Source organism: Microtus ochrogaster, chromosome 19 (assembly GCF_000317375.1).
Source record: "Microtus ochrogaster isolate Prairie Vole_2 chromosome 19, MicOch1.0, whole genome shotgun sequence".
Classification (NCBI taxonomy): Eukaryota; Metazoa; Chordata; class Mammalia; order Rodentia; family Cricetidae; genus Microtus; species Microtus ochrogaster.
In genome coordinates, this window is record NC_022021.1 from 21,745,497 (window position 1) to 21,763,725 (window position 18,229).

The following is an 18,229-nucleotide window of genomic DNA, read 5'->3' on the forward strand; positions in this document are numbered from 1 at the left end:
TAAATGATTTTCACTTGAGGTGCATGGAAAGATTTTAAAGAGAATTCCTACACACACAGAGCTCTTACTTGGGATTTCTTCTACTTCATATGTACTGACCAATTTAAATTATTAGGAGTGAAATAGTTTTTTAATTTCAAATCATTTATGACCACTTCATCTATACCAGGAAGCTTGCTTCCACTATTTCTTTACAATACTCTTGCCATGCTCCGAATTCAGATTTATACATTTAGTGAAACTAAAGTTTATTATATTCTTAAGTTATTTGTAAGTCTGTAGACAATACTCAGGTCAGGTGTATTTTAGATGTCCTCAGAAAGAATGAGCAATAATTCGGGAATCAAATAATTCCAGCACTGAAGTTCCAGGTGATTAAATGTTTTTCAGTTTTCTAACGCTGCCCTCTAGTTACATTCCCATCTGCAGAAGATCAGCAGAATCAGCTTGTTGGTTGTAATACTGAAGATGATCTTTGAAAGTTTAAATGTATAATAAATTACTTTTTGACAGTTATTCATTTATGTGACACCCCAAGGATTTAGAAAACATTAAAATTGAGAATAAGATTTTATAACAATTTCATTTTTAAAGTTTTCTGGTGACCTTCTCCTGTGTTAATATGATTTATATAATCTTTAAAATTTATCATATAAATATACTATCATTTATAATTACTTGAAATCGTAGCATTATTTTTAAGTATGTATTCATTTGATGTCACTCATCATGCATACTAATTATGCTATAAGTGTACTTAGATATCCTAATTTGTCCCTGTTATTTATAATTAGTTTGAGCTGAAGTTCAATATAAAGTAATTTGAAGCTTATAAGAATTGTTTTCTTGTGATACATATGTGTCTGTAGATATAAAACTCAAAGATTTTTTTCTTTCATAATCTACTATAATATGGTTACAAGTGCATTGAAATTCATCTTGTTAGAATGGTAGTAATATATCCCACAAGGACTACTGTTCCTAGTAGCAATTTAAAATAATTATTGTGAGACTTGATGCTAGACATCAGGTTTGCAATAGAATTACAATGAGGGAAGTGTATTAGAGACAAAACATTGCTGCAAGAAAACTTCATAATGGCGCAATTTGGAACTAAGCCTCAATTTTACAGTAATAGATTCTCTTTATGATGGCACAAAGGAGTGAATGCACTTAGCAAATTTAAATCTATTATTAGTCACACTTTGTGGATTGTGGTGCAAAACGGAGGAAAGAAATTAGCTTTTTAAGTATGTTCTTATATAAAACAGGTTCTAGTAAGAACAGTCATATAAAATCTCCCTGTTGTAGTTCTGAAGCACTGTCAGCCTTCATAAGAGCAGGGAGTCGTACAGGTTTAAAGAAATCTCTCCAAAAATAGCTCTAGAGGTCTCCAATTTTAAATTATAAGCTTCTGAAGTCGGGACACATTCAACATTGATACCTTTCTTATTTACAGAAATACAGTGTAGAACAAGAAAGATAGAATCAGTGTGTTTTCTGCTGCTAACTGCAAGTCTTACTCCTTGAATAAAGAGGTTATCTACAGTTCACAGTAGTAACACCCCAGTGACGGAGAGAAACCAGCAGGATAAGTCACTGAGATGTGGCACACACTGAAAAGAGTTGCAATTACCAGTTTGGAAGAGGAAGCCCACAGAAAGAAATAAAAATTTAAAAGGCTATGCTTCCATTTACCATTTAATTAGAATGTTATATATTACTCTTAACTATGATCCATTTTCCCATCTCACATTAAAATAATATCCAGTAGAATAGCTTATAATGTATCAATTATAATATGTAATATTTCAAGAATATTATTGTCCATATATACACTATATTGTCATTCTTAATATTAAATATTATTCTTATCAGAGAAATCCCATTCAAACTCTTATCCGGGAGAAACAACAAAATATTTGGTTAAATTTAGAAAGGTTAAACACGAGTAAAGTGTTGACGGTTACAAAGATGACAGTCACTGTGCAATCAAGCACTGTGAAACACTAGTAAAGTACTTATAAATAAACAACTCAAGGAGATTACTAAACATTTTTTCTCATATATTTTTGAACTTGAGCCTCAAAACTTTCTGTATTTTGGTATTGTCTTCTTCAGTTTCTTTCTTCAGTGAATTAAAGTTTTCATTGTACAGATATTTTTATGTTTTAGTGAGATTTATTCTGAGATATTTTTGAGGCATAAATGTTGAATCTCTAGATTGCTTTAGATAGAATAGCAATCACAATATTAATCCTGCCAATCCATGAGCATGGGAAATCTTTCCATATTATGGTATCTCCTTTAATTTCTTACTTTATCAACATAATTCCCATCAAAATTCCAACACAATTCTTTACAGAAATTGAGAGCTAGTGTCAAAATCCATATGTAAACATGAAAGAGTCAAAATAGCCCAAACAATCCTGAACACTGAAAAATCTCAGGATATATCACTAGCCTTACCTTAAAACATAAAGCAAAGAAATCCAGCCCACAAATCACAATTCCAAAGAACTTAGATAACGATGAGGACCCTAAGAGAGACATGCATAGATTTAATCTACATGGGATGTATAAAACAACAATTTGGGAGAATGGGGACCTGTGGAGAGAGTTGAAGGGGAGGGGAGGGGCAGAGAGGAGAGCAGAGAAAAATGTAGAGCTCAATAAAAAAAAGAACTGAAAACACACATATATAGCTCATATTTTCACAGCCATTTCACTTTTTTTGACAAAGACACCAAAATTTACATAGTGTAGATAAGATAACATCTTCAAAAAATGATGCTGGACAAAATGGCTAGCTGTCTATAGGAGAATAAAACTACATCTACTCTTATGTCCTAAAGAAAATTCTACTCCAAATGGTTCAAGGACTTCAATGTAAAATTGGGTATTCTGAGTCTGTTAGAGGGTAAAGTAGATAATATGCTTTAATGAATAGACATAGAAAAGAACTTTCAGAACAGGACCCCAGGAGTAAAGACATTAAGACCAACAATTGACAAACAGGACCTCATGAAACTAAGATGCTTCTATGCAACAAAAAAGATCATAGAAGAGGAAGCCTACAAAATGGGAAAAAGTTTACCAGCTATATAGCTATATATTTGGAAGATGGCTAGTCTCTGTAATATAACCTGAGCACCAAGGAAACAAACAATCCAGTTAAAAACTGGAGTGTGAAAATGGCAGCAATAGATTTGCTCCTGGTTTCATGGGCTCACCAGTCATGAACTACTACCAGGCATGAATTCCCTCCTACAGAGCAGGCTTCAAGTTCAATTAGACATCTCTTGGTTACCCTTAAGATATAAGTGCCACTATTGTACCTTTGAGATCTTCTGTGATGGTCATTGTATCTCATAGGTGTCACAGCTGGTAGGACTATTGATTGATTTTTGTTCCTTGGCAGCTTGCCAAGTCCTTCTAGTACTGTAAGTGCAGTTCCTCAGGGAAGACACTTCAAAGTCAGTTCCAACTTAGTTTCTCTAAGTCCTTTGTCTGAAATGTGTGGTGACTTCAGCAATAGGGACATACCTTCAAATTTTTGGTAGTAAGCAAGGGCAATGGAAATAGGCTATATTATCTTGGGGGGTTTCTTGGATGTCCCTGACCAACAATTCAAAGGTTTCTCATGCTTTGTACTGGGATTTATTGTTATACAAACAGTATGCTATTTTGGGTAGCTTAATCACCCCCTTATTGTGTAACTTCATTAGAATATATTATATATGTTACAGGTATGTTAGGTGAAAATAAAATGATTTATTATCACTTTTTCAAACATCCTTGGTATTGAAAAAGAACTACAGGCAGCTAATGAATTGCTGAGATAATGATACTCAGTCTTTCCCAAGAACGACCCCCCTAAATGGTTTTCCAGTAACAAACGGTCAGCCTTAAAACAGATGAACACCACTAAATGGACTCAGTAGAATGCATATATATGAAATAATAATAATAATGGAAAGAAAGAAAACAAGAAAGATAATACACCAAAGATGACAGAAGACTTTGAAGGAGAAGGAAGGGAGCAGTGAGAGGGAAAGCAGGGTATGAAAGCAGGGATTATGAGGCTCAAAGCAAGTTATACACTTCTTCAAATTCATTAGTTTGCAGAACTGATAAATGCTAATAAAGTAAAAATTTTTGGAATGGATCTGAATATGAGTTCTTTAAAGAGGAAATACAAATGACTGAGAAATACTATTTTAAATGTTCACCATCCTTGACCACCAGGTAAATGCAATTACAATACTTTGGGATTTCATCTTACTCCAGTCAAAATGGCTAAGATTAAAAAAAAAAAAAGATGACAATGATTGGTGCAGATATGTGTGTGTGGGGGGGGGTGGAAAACTTATTTACTACTGGTGGAAATGTAAATGGCTATAGCCAGTGTAATCAGGAGGGAGAGTTCTCAAAAAAGCCAGAAATAGATCTACCATATGATTCAATTATACCATGCTTGGGCATATGTCCAAAGGACTCTATGTCCTGACAGCAAGATTCTTGTGTATCATGTTTATTGTTGCTCTATTCACAATATCTAGGGAATGGAAACAGCCAAGATGCCCACTGATAAATGCATGGATAATGAAAATGTAGCGATATACATAACAGAATAGTACTCAGGTGTGAATAAAAATGAAATTATAAAACTCACAGCTAAGTAGATGGAGTTGGAAATAATTATTGTGAGTGAAGTATCCCAGACCCAGAAAGACAAATATCACATTTTCCCTCAGCAGAGGAGCTTCATCTGTCAGTAGATGGCGATTAACATAGAGGCCCACAAACTGGTCAATGTACACAGTGAGACTGGGAAGTACTCATCCCTAGCGGGACATCTAAATGACAATACTCCTCTATGGTTCAGGGATTCTCCTGGAAGAGGAGCAGAGAGATTAGAGAAGCCAGAGTGGTGGATGCTACAAGAAAGTGGTTTTCCAGAAAACAGGGCAGTTGCATACATGACTCAACAATTGTGACAGAAATAGAAGCCAAGTCAAACAAAATCCCTGCATCGAGAAGGGTGATGGGCACCCTTCCCTTTCCTGGGGTGCTCTGCACAACCAGCATGACTAGCAGAGGGAGAATGAGCTCTCTTTATGGGTGTGGCTCCTGCTCCCTTAACCCCACTCCAGGGGAGAGCTCACACCTAAGAGTATATGGTTTGTTTTTGTTAGGTATTAGTAGTTCTTCGAGAATCTACAGAGGTGGTGAGGAAAATATGACCAAAATATCTTGTATGAAAGTCTCAAAGCACTAATAAAATATTATTTAAACATTTTTAAGAAAAGGAGTTTGAGGATGTGAGTAATAAGTTTTAGCATATACTGCTAATGAGTGTATAAATTAGCATAACTTATTTTGAGGGAAATTTGGAATATTCATTAAAAATTAAATAAATTAATAAAATTATTAAAATTATGTCACCTGTAATTGGTTTTCATAGGTTTATATATACACACATATATTTTAGAAATATAGCATATATATAAAGAAATAAATAAGAATATATATTACAAAATATTTTAAAACAATTAAGAAGTAGAAGATTAGTAAATACCTAACAACTGGTTTGTAGTTAGGTAATTTATAGAAATCTACATTATGGATTATTAGGAAGAAATTAAAAATAATATTATAAGGTGAATTGGGAAATATAATAAATATAATATAATAATATGTTATGGGTAAAGTAGGAAAACTCTGAACAACTTCTAAAATATGCTCTTATTTGTATAAAAAAGATGACATACACATGTATGTATATATTTTATATAAACATATGCATAGATAGGTATCATTCTTCTGAAAGGGCTAGGAAGATGGGTCAGTGGATAAAGGACTTACTATATAAGCCCGATGACTTGAATTTGGATCCCAAGAAGCTATGTTAATCACACATTAGTCCCTGTGCTCCTATGGGAACTTGGGAGGTAGAGATAAAGGAACCCCAGAAACTTTTGGGTCATCTAGCCTTGCAAATGTACCTGTGAACGACAGAGGTTGTTCTCTGACTTTCATATTTTGTGCAATGGCATGTGCACATACCCACACAAATACACACACACACACTCACTCACGGAAATTCCATCTAAAAATAAGTAATTCTCATAGGAATTGCTTTTAGGGAGGCTAATATACAAACGACCCCCAACTGATCAACTTTTAGGGAATGCTCTGAGGCTAGTAGATACTTGAGAGATTTCCAAAGGAATATAAAAAATTGAGATATTAGATCACAGAAAATAGGGCATCAAAGGCATGCTTGCCCTTTTTATTTAGCTGTAGCAACACTAACAGGCTGAAGTTGATGTTTTACTTCCATCTGGAGTCCCCAGGTCCTCATTCTATCTGTTAAGTGGTCTGTCTACCTATATCTTTCACTACATCTCCACAGTCATCTGAGTGCAACCCCATCACCTGTTTTGTGATGTAAGAATTCTTACTTTGGTTTTCCTCCACTTAAATATCCATTTTCCCTTCACATCTGCCAGCAGAGGATTCTTGTGCCTTGGCAGTATCTTCTTTTTCTAACCCATCTGCTCTCTCTACTGGGGAGCATTTTCACCCATTTGTTCAACAGTTATGAACACCAATCACTCCTAAATTTAGGTTTTTATCCCAACTTTTCCAGTAGGAAACTCAACATGTCCCAAAGCAGACTTACTGAATTTGTCCAAGAGCTTTTACTCCAATATGCCTCATTTTGTTAATGCCATCACTTTGGTGTCAGTGGATCAAGCTAAAGATATCACAGACTTTTCTTTTTCTCCACAGTGGCTAGACATGGTTTACCAATGCTATCAAGGTCTCCAAGTCTGTTTTCTCTCTCCACTGCTACTGCACTGTATCCATTCTACACTTTGTCATCCCTGGCTGGGGTATGTTCATCCATGTAGCTCTTCTTTTGCAGGTCTATGTTATTAGCACCATCTTCTGATATGGTAGTACAGCCTTTGGTAAGAATTCTCTAAGGAGTTTGTAGACCATAGGGTGTGCATACTAGTCCGTCCTGAATTCAAACAATGTTTCCAATCTTGTGACTGCATTTTGCACATTTCCTACCTTTCACTGCAATGAAACTCTATTTTCAAACAGTGCCAAGTTTCCCCCACACTTCAGTGTCTCTGCCAATGCAATTTCCTCAGCACAGAGCATACCTCTCCCCCTCCCATCTGGCCAGCTCTGATTACCTTTTTCGTTCAATCTTACAAACTCATCTCTTGCGTGCGATCTGTGTTCTCTGTCCTTAAGCTGAATTAAGTTGACTGCTCATCTGTGTTCTCATCATACTTTAAATACATATGTAGCAGCATAATATAATGTACCTCTGGCTATACCTGCTTCAATAGCTAAACTGAATATCAGAGGTCTTTGACTCCTCTGATACTTGAACAAAATCAGTAGGCTGACTGAATAGAGAGAAAACCTTCCATGGCTTTACCTTATATCATCAAAGTTTGACTAGCAATGTAACAACATTTTCAGATCACCAAAGTCTTCTCCCATACCACTTTCCTTATTTTTCAAACTCCACAAATTTTTTTTTGCTTCCTCTGGGCCAGAAATGCCATGTGTTGATATTTATGTTGATATTTCTGATATATTTATGTTGATATTCCTGAACTTGTGTTTGTAGCGTCACTCCTTCTCAGAAGGGGATCTGTCTTTTTACCTGTGCTTTATGTTGATTGTATACTAATTGTGTATTCTATTAAATCTACACTATATTTTGAGACAATGTCTTCTATATCTGAAACTGATCTTAAACTTGCTATGTAGTTGAGGATGGTCTTGTATTCCCAATCTTCATGCCTTCATCTTCTGAGTGATAAGATTACAGGAGTGTACCACTTTTCCTAATTTTAAAGTAAGTCATTGTCAAAGGGAGGTATGTGAATAGCATTGAGTGGTACCTAACATAGGACAAGTACATTCACGTAAAACCTGAGAGAGCCTGGGAACAGAGTTAATCATGGCTTCTTGAGAGCAGTGTTTTCTTGGGTGGGCTCTGTTGCTAGAGGCAAGTGTGTCTCACTTAAGAGAGGTTTCCTGACTCTTTAGCTTTAGCTGCTAAAACCTTGTCGCCTTTTTAAGAGACCCCACCACCAAACACTTAAATAGTGTTTATGAATAGCTAACAGCATGCTTCTTGGTGGTGGCAGGGACCTTGAAACTCAATAGAGTTGTGGCAATAAACATGGCTCCTGCCAGTACTTCCACCATGAAGATAGACTCTCAGAAAGCTAAGGAATGGGGTGGATCCAGCCATCAAAGCCACGGCTTTAATCCTAGCCATATTGCTTAGCAAATTAATGACTCATGTGTCAGAAAAAGAGAGATATACAGTAAAGATAGATTCAGATAGAAAGAAATCTATAAATGGTTTGCAGTGTGTTTAAAAATATATGTAGGCTTCGGAGAGAAAAGAAAAGGGATTAAGTTCTTAAAAAAAAAGAAAGTGATTAGGTGTGGTGGCATACACCTTTAATCCCAGTACTTGGGAGGCAGAGGCAGGCAGATATCTATGAGTTTAAGGACAGCCTGGTCTACAGAGTGAGCCAAAGATATATAAAGAAACCCTCTCTCAAAAAACCAAAAATTAACAATAAAAGAAAGAGTTTAAAATAAAGCCATGTAAAGATGGAAAATAAACAGAGAATCTGGATATTGTATGTTATTGTGTTGTCTTTGAATTGTTTCATGGCTGAGGAAGGAGCAACATATGATAAAAGACATTTAATTATAAATGCTGCTGGATTAATCCAATATATATATTGAAAATGCCTTGACTTCAAAATTGAAATCAAAAGATATGTTACTTTGGAGAAGAGGTTTTGTTTTTGTTTCCATAGCAGATTTAGCCTCTCATTAAGAAAAATCAGGTGTGATCAAGGAAGACCCCCTGAAAAACAGCCAATAAGAGCCCAGATGATTCAACATTTCAGAGCACCTCTGTTGCAGTTTCCTCTGAGTTCTACATCTAGAACAGCCTGAAAACTGCTGACTGAGATGATCCAGCCACACAGAATATTTCAATCAGGACTTGACCATGATCCTAAATTTTCTCTAGGTTTCCATAAGATTATCAGTGCCTCCAATCAGCAAGAAGTAGCCTAGAAAACTATGCCCACATTGCACCCAAAATGGATTATGGATGCTTGGCATTATTTAGAGTGTTGGTTTCAAGTTGTTATGGATAATGGTGAGGGAAAGAAGCTAAATAAAGGAAATTAGATTCAGAGTTATTATTTTTAAAAGAAAAAAAAGAAAGTACTGTGGGATAGTACTTATACCTTGTAAACATTTGTCATTTGTATTAGTTTAATAAAATGCTTGTTGACCAGGCAGGAAGTTGCCAGGCATGGCAACCAGAACAGGAGAATTCTAGCAAGAGAAAAGGCTCAGTCTGCAGTTGTCACCCAGATGCAGAGGAAGCAAGATGAGAATGCCTCACTGATAAAAGGTACCAAGCCATGTGGATAACACAGACAAGACTTATGCATTAATTTAAGATGTAAGAATTAGTTAATAAGAAGCCTAAGTATGGGTGCTTACTAATGATTGACCAGTGTATAAAACCTAGTTTCTCTAGGGTAGCTGTGAGGCACCTATAGAGTGGTTCCACTGAGATTAGCTAACTCCCCTTCCTGTGAACGACATAAAGAACTTGCCAAGGCTCCTGATTATCGCAGTACTTGGTGCTCTGCCAGCAGGGTGAGCACAGCCCACAGGATCCCAGATTTACTCTACTTGTGCCTGTGCCTATCCTTTATGTTCTGCTTTGGGCCCCAGTCCGGTTAACTCCCAAGGCATCTAGGAAACTACACTAAGTCAATAAAACATTGGAAGGGCAAGGTGTAGTTCTAGCTTCTACATCCAATGCTAAGAAATTACTTCCTTTGGATTGCTGATAGGCTACCTGCTGGTCCTCACCTCTCCTTCTGCTTCCTCCAGTCCCAATCCCCCAGCCTCATCTCCAGCTCTGTAGTAGAACATCTGATGAGTCTCCCTTTCCCCTCTGACTCCATCCCCAAAGGATCCAAAGATCTTCTCCAATATTCATTCCCCAACTCATCCCAATATTAATACCAGCAGGTTTTCTCTGGGAATACCCTAGCTGACCAGGCCAGGGAAAAGGATGAGCTAAGGAAGACTTTCATTGCTCCCTCTTCTCCTCCAAACTCAATTTCTCAGTCTCATACCTATCTCTGCAACAGAATATCAGCTGTGGCAGCCTTCGCTTGCCCTCAGCCCACATCTCCTGTAGATCCCACAGACCTTTATTCCAACCTCTAAACCACACAGGCCACTAATGCCCAGACCACTCTTGCCAGGGAAGCAGGGAGGCAGTCTGTAGCACTTTCTCTAATTTTAAAGACCACCAAACTCAGCACAATTGCCTACTGATGAAAACAATAGTACTGACGACTGGGTTTGTCATACACAAACAGAAACTGGGAGGTTCCTTAGAGCGAAGGCATGGGCTAAAATAAAACTCAGAGCAGCCAGTAGTTGCAGTTCCAAATCAAAGGGGAGTCTCTATGTTATAGTTTAGGGGAAAGGAGTGTTATCTTCTTACCTATTCAGCCACACTGGCCTGGAGTCCTTAGAAGTCCTTGTAGACTGGAGATTCCCTGATGAATACATGCTAGCTTCTCAGTAACCAGTCTTTTCTCAGAGAGTTCCCACTCATATATTTTAATTATTTCTTTTATGTTGAGGTTATCATTTAATTACATTATTTCCCCTTCCCTTTCTTCCCTTCAAACTTCCCCATATATCCCTCTTTGCTTTCTTTCAGATTCTTTTTCTTACTAATAGTTGTTACATGCACATACATATTTCTAAATAGGTAACTACAACCTGCTTAGTCTGTAAATATTACTTGTGTGTATATTTTTCAGGGCTAGCCATTAGTTATTGGAGAAGCAGCTGGTGTGATCTTCCCTGGGGATGACCCTTTCTTCTGCTTTCAGCAGCCCTTAGGTCCCATTCATATTTTACTTGTGTCTCCCGAGGAATGAATTGTTCTCAGAATGGCATTTCAGATATTCTTGTAAAGGGACACTTGCTCATCTCAAGCTCACTGCAGGTCATCCATTCATCTCCTAAAGTCAACAGCACAGTGTTATGTGCAAAGTGAGTGCTCAATGCATCCTGTTTAATAAACAAAGCATAGAATTGTCCAAATTGTCACTTCTTTATTCCCCTTTTCCTTATCAACACATACTGATTAAGCTTTTCTCAAAAGAAAGATATCCTAGGTTGCATTGGCTATGTTAAGACAACATAGACATGGCTACTTCCCTTAAAGATGCTATAGTTTACTGTTGCAAATTAATCTTTTAACTAAGGACTTATATATAATAAGTGTGATAATTATTCTTGACTGTCAGTTTGACTATAACTGGATTAAAACCATAATCCAGAAATGGAGGGCAAAGTTGCAATCTGGATCTTGAGGCAGGAAGACAACATACCTTTGATCTGAATCTTGAGGATGGCTGACATGTGCTTTTAAACTAGACCCTGAGGCTGGAAATCATATCTTTAATCTTGGCCACACCTTCTTGCAGAAGCCTGTATATGGACAATGGAAGAGGGAAGGGTTTGTTTGTTGTTTGCCTGCTTGTCCTCAGCCATTTCAGCTGAACACCAGCTTCATGGGACTGAGCAGCTACTAGATTCTTGAACTATTTATTCACAATTAATCATTGTCGTACTGTAATTCCAATAATATTATATATATATATATTAATTATCATTGCCATATATGTATATATTCATACACATATACATAGATAGATAAAGATGTAGATATAGATGGATTCATTCCATAAATGTGACTCTAGAGAACCCTAATACAATAAGCATTGTCTTTTCTTTCCTTTTTACTCTCTGTATCCATTTTTAATCAATGTCTAGAAGTGACAAATAAATGGGAAGAAATAAAAATAAATGTTTCTTTAATATAATTTCTTTACTTGCCTTTAATTAGATCAATAAGTTTAAAAAACTCATCTCTGATGTGTTAAAAATATGCAAACCTATGATAATGCAGAACTTAAATTTAAAAAACACTATGTTGTTTATACATTAATTATAATTTAAATGGCATTCTTGTGAACAATGAGAAGAGTTAGAATAGATCAAGAGTATAGTCAGGAATATAGCTCTGTGGTAGAGCATTTACCTAGTCTGTGTGGGGCCCTGGGTTTAATCCTAGTACTGAAAGAAAAATAAAAATAAATAATAAATTTAAAAATACAAAGAACAAGATTATGTTCATAAAAGACATAGGTGGAAGAGAATGAGAGGCTTACTTTGCTGTAACTTCAAAGTGATTCTTGGAATGAATACAGGGCAGGATATTATTGTTCATGTAAAGTAGTATAGTTGATACAAAATAGAAATGTATGCCAGAAAAACATATGGTGTGCCTGTTATTGAGCCAATTTGAGTCCATACCTAGAAGCAGTAGGGCTCACCTAAAGAAAAAAAAGATTACTTTGGGATTTATAAGAGCTCGGAATCTTCATGTACCATGCGGAGAACATAAAGAATGATTTCCACGTGCTAAAATAGTTGCAAATATCCCTGAGTGGGGTCATGGTGTTTTGGGGTAGGGTACTTATAGGATACTTTATCAACATGAGATAGCTGTGATTGTCTGTATCATTAGAAACTCTTGGGTGGTTTTGAAGGTGCTCTTTGCATCATATCAAAAAAGTAGCAACTACATTTGTGAGCAATACATTAATTTAAGCAGGCTCAGTAAAAGAGAAAAGATTATTCATTGAAAATTGTCTTGTAATTTATTTTTATTCTCTCATTTCAACACAACACATATTGAAGGCACATGTTCCAGGTGTTGAGCTCGTTAGTGATGTGAGGTGAACTCTGTGAAGCAGCATGAAGATTAGGGAGAGTGTGATCTCTATGATTACAGCCCTACATGAATGCTGGAGCAAAGCTGACCAGCTTTGGGTCTTCTGCACATTGCAGCCAGAAAGCCAGCTCAGTCCAAGCTACACAAAAACTCACTGGCTGAGATCTCAGACGACAGAGCAAGCATAATGGGATCATTGTTTTCAGTTTCCTAAACCATCTTTGGGGTTGGCACCATTTTCAGAAAATGTCTCCCTTGGGAAAGGAGAGGGCTCTTGAATTGCACCCTCCCATGAATCAAAGCCTAGACATGTGGTATTATTGGATGGCTGGGATCGTGTGCCATTTCTGAACCAATCGCAGAAGGCAATGGCAATTGGTTCACACTGCAGATTACACACTTTCACCTTAGGTACATAGGTGTGAACTGAGAGATGCCCTGAAGTAAGTAAGTAAGTAATAATGTTGCTTCTGAAGGGGTGATATTAGACTGCCCAAACAGTACACCAGATTCAACAGAATTATTTGAACACACTGGAGAAGATGTGTTTGCCTAGCCATTTTCAAATGGAAATTTAAAACGTTGAAAGGAGAATAGGAAGAAACACAGATAGGAAATAAAAAAAAAACCTCTTAGTTATTGGATAATTGTTGGAACACAGTGTGTTTTCCATGTTGGTCATCAGAAAAGCTCCCTACCCCAGGAGGAGGCTTCTGAAATGGTTCTCAGCAGAAGACTGTTGCATCTCCCAACAGTAGCACTGTTTTTTCTCATCCCTGAGACAAACTTTTTCAACTCTGTGTTATCCTGTTCTAAAGTATAATCTTGTCATTTCAAGAAATGAGAGACTTTCTGAACTGAAATTATTGGCAGGAAGAATATGGCTACTGTATTTTTACTATGTTTATGTTTATGTAATCGCAATGTTTTCCTTACATGTGAGGCTTGGCACACAGTTGGTACTAAATGTTGGTTGAGTAATTGCGTGAATGGGTATCGGAATGAAAAAAATACTATGGCAACACGTTAATGGGTAATAGATGAGATTCCTGTGGTCATGTAATGCCAATTTAGAAGACATCACTAAGCATTGTCTATGACAAGTTGTTTCTCTATGGGCTCCTGTGGGGCCACCACGCTCTCTCAGGTAGCCCTCTGAGGCTCATCAGTAGGATCATTTACAGAGCTTGCATTGTGTGCAATGAAACCCAACCTGGCAGCCACCAAGCCATCAGATTTTCAGTGTAAAACAAAGTGCAGCTTCCCCCACAGAGCATCCTGATTAAACAAATTAACCATGGCATTGCTTGCAAATACACACGCTAGCATGCAGGAAATGAACAGATACAATGGCCAACTCTGTATTTAATTTTAATTAAATTTCATTCTGTAGCTCAATTAATCCACATCTCCAAATGTCAGCAGGACTTAGGCAAATGGAATGACATCTGCTGCACTGCACAGGACTATAAAACCTTCACTGCAGCTAGGTCTCTGGAAGCACACCAGGAAAAATGAAATATCTTTATTGAGTCTGTGGCAATGTATAGAAGCTTAACTCAGAGTCTAATGAAAGAACATAAACTAGGGAAGAAAATTGGACTAAGAACGTGAGTGGTTATTGGCATGGCAAACAGTGCTCAATACCCTGCCTAGTGTTATTTACTATGACCACACTGGATTCAAAATTATGTAGATTAGTTTTCTTTCTTTTAAGGAACCCAAACTTTCTTTCTGTGGTAGGAGAATTGGTGGATGAGGGGTTGATCATTCCACATGAAATATGGAAACAACCACATCCGCGATGCAAGGTCATTTGATACAAGAAGAAGCCAGGATGTGACTTGTAGTATGAGTAATGACAAGCTTTCATGAATAATTCTGTTCTGTTACTTACAATATCAGATTAGGGGATTATTTTAAAATAAAAACTCAGACATTATTAATTGGAAAGATGGGGTTCTCTCCTGACAATAACTGGCTTGAGGAAATATCTGTGTGATGATGTTAGAAAATATCAATGTCTCAGTGGGTGGGTGCACCCCTCGTGGAGAGGGAGGGGGAGAGGAGTGCGGGGAGGGGGAGAAGGGTGGGAGGAGGGGGAGAAAAGTGGGAGGAGGGGGAGGGAAATGAGAGGCTGGGAGGAGGCGGAAACTTGTTTTTGTTTTTTTTTTTCTTCCTTTTCTCAATTAAAAAAAAGAATAAAAAAAAGAAAATATCAATGTGTTTTCAGTGTTAGAGGATAAGAATCAGTGAATCTTCGGAACATAAACATACTTTGATACAATAAAAATAATATAAAGTATCTTTTCTAGGGAGAACAAAAATGTAAAGAATATATTACAATAAAATACAATTTATTTCTTTAACAGGCAGAGAAGCTCAAAGAATTAGGCAAGCTCTGGAGGAATGGCAAAAGGCTGAAGGTTGGTGTTAAAACAAGAGTAGGATTGTAGCTAATAAATTACTGGGGAAACCCAAAACAACAGCAATAACAGGAGAGAGAGAGAGAGAGAGAGAGAGAGAGAGAGAGAGAGAGAGAGAGAGAATATGTTTTTCAATTCAGAGATTTTTTTTCCTTTTTTTCAATTTTATCTACTCTGGAAATTAAACCTCTGATATCCTATCAGTATTTGAAATTGTGGAACTGAAACTTTATCTAATACCAATGTGCATGGAGGAACAATGAGTTTCTAGCCATATTAAGCCTCCCTTCTGAGAAGTCCAACCAAGAGTGTTAGGTTGTTTCCTTGTAGCTGTTATAAAAATGCCCTGGCAAAAATAACTGAAGAGAGAAAAAACTTATTTGGCTCACAGTTCCAGATTACAGTCTGTCTCTGTGGGTAGGCTGAGGTGGCATGAACTGGAAGCATCCATACACAACACATTTCCAATCAAGAGTAGATGGCAAGGACATGGGCATGCAAGTGATCAGTTCACTTCCTCTACTCTTATAAGCCACAGGACAGCCTATTCTCAATACCACTCACTGAGACTTTCTTCCAGGCACTTCTAGATCATGTGAACTTGACAGTTAACATGAACCATTACTCCTAGCATACTGAAGTTGAATCAGGATCTGGTAATGTATCACCAATTTAGTCAGGATTAAAGCAACAGTCTAGTTAAAGAATAAAGCATAGTGTGTTATTAATAATTCAAATGTGCCAATGAAGGAATTGAAGTTGTGAGAAAGAGTTTTAATTGAGTTCACAATTAAAATTAAAATTAAACTCCTAAGAAATTCTTCCTATGTAACGAGAAACACTCTGCTTGTAACAATTCATACTTTGTTTACCTTGTTAGAAGGGTTCCATTTAGAAAGTTAAGTCTAGAAATTTGAAATGTGCAATTGTAGCTACTAAGTATTAACTACATTTCTCAAAGGTCCCAGAAGGAGATCTAACTCTGATGCTGTGTGGTAAAATCAAATCATCCTGAGTGATAGTGATAACATAGACCCAGAAAGACAAACAGGGTATGTACTCACTCATAAGTGGATATTAGACATACAGCAAAATATAACCAGCGTATCTATGACCACAGAGAAGCTAGGTAACAAGGAGAACCCTAAGAGAGACATACATGGATTCCCTTGGGAAGGGGAAATAGACAAGATCTGAGAAAACTGGGAGCATGGGGGTGGGTGGGGAAAAGAACAACAGAAGGGGAAGAGGAAAGGAAACTGGGGAGGGGGAATAAAACATGAGGGAACAAGATGGCCAAGATGGGGAAAGGACGGAGAGGGAGAGCAAGGAAAGAGGCATCTTGATTGAGGGAGCCATTATGAGGCAAACGAGAAACCTGACACTAGGGAAATTCTCAGGAATCCACAAGAATGAACCCAGCTAAGACCCTAAGCATTAGTAGAGAGGGTGCCTGAACTGGCCTTCCCCTGTAATCAGATGGACCTGATGACTACCTTAATTGTCATCATAGAACGTTCATCCAGCAATTGAAGAAAGCAGATGCAGAGATTCATAGTTATGCACTGGGTTGAGACTCCAGAGACCAGTCCAAGAGTGGGAGGAGTGATAATATGAGCAATGGAGTCAAGACCATGATGGGGATACCCACAGAAACACCTGCCATGAACTAGTGGGAGCACATTGATTCTGGACTGACAGTGGGGGAACCTGCATAAGACCAAACTAGACCCTCTGAATGTGGGTGGCAATTATGTGGCTGGGGCATTCTGTGGGGCCACTGGCAGTGGGACAAGGACTTATCCCTAGTGCTTGAACTGGCTTTTTGAATCCTGTTCTCTTTGGAGGTATAACTTGCTCGGCATAGATATGGGTGTGGGTGTATGTCTTGGTCCAGTCTCAAAGTGATATACCAGACTTTGTTGACTTCCTATGGAAAGCCTTACCCTCTCTGAGGAGTGGACAGGGGTGGGGTAGGGGGAAGATAGAAAAAGTAGGAGCAGGAGAGGGAGTGGGAATGTGATTGGTATGTAAAATGAGAAAAGATTTTTCTCTTTATTTCATTTTAATTTTTAGTTTTTTAAAAAGAAAACAACCTTTTTTTCATTACACATATTTATCCAAGTTCCCACACCCTCCCCTCCTCCCAGTCTTTCTACTTCCTCCCTCCCTCCCTCCACTCCATAGAGAAGGTAAGGCACCTTGCTTTGGGGACGGTCTAAGGCCATCCCTATTGTATCTAGTCCGAACAAGGTAACCATCTAAAGAGAATAGGATCCCAAAAGGCCAGCAAAGGCAATAGGGATAAATCCTAGTGTCACTGCCAGTGGAAAAACAAACAAACAAACAAAAAAAACCCAGGAGAGCCAAAACAATCCTATACAATAAAGAAACTTCTGGAGGCATCACCATCCCTGATATCAAGCTCTATTACAGAGCTACCATAATGAAAATAGCTTGGTGTTAGCATAAACACAGAGAGGTTGACCGATGGAATCAAGTTAAAGACCAGAATATTAATGCGCACACCTATGAACATCTGATTTTTGTTAAAGAAACTAAAATACAATAGAAAAAAAAGAAAGCATCTTCAACAAATGCTGCTGGCATAACTGGATGTCAACATGTCGAAGAATGAGAATAGATCCACATCTATCCCCATACACAAAACTCAAATCCAAATGCATTAAAGACCTCAATATAAATCTGACCAAATAGAAGAACCTAATAGAAGAGAAAGTGTAAAGTAGCCTTCAAGACATGGGCACAGGAGACCACTTCCTAAATGTAACACCAGTAGTACAGACACTGAGAGCAACAATAAATAAATGGAACCTCCTGAAACTGAGAAGCTTTTGTAAAGCAAAAGACACAGAATATAAGACAAAAA

At 37.5% G+C, this 18,229-nt stretch overlaps 1 protein-coding gene across 2 annotated transcripts in view; it reads right to left on the reverse strand.

The window, feature by feature from the left end:
• Nucleotides 1-11,517: 11,517 nt before the first annotated feature.
• The window catches only part of Kiaa0825 (KIAA0825 ortholog), a 309,933-nt gene continuing 303,221 nt past the window's right edge, over nt 11,518-18,229 (reverse strand). For both annotated transcript variants that reach the window (XM_026783754.1, XM_026783752.1), the window contains one exon: nt 11,518-11,604. In XM_026783754.1, the coding sequence (XP_026639555.1) occupies nt 11,547-11,604 (58 nt within the window). In that variant the 3' untranslated portion in view covers nt 11,518-11,546. The remainder of the gene's footprint in view (nt 11,605-18,229) is intronic.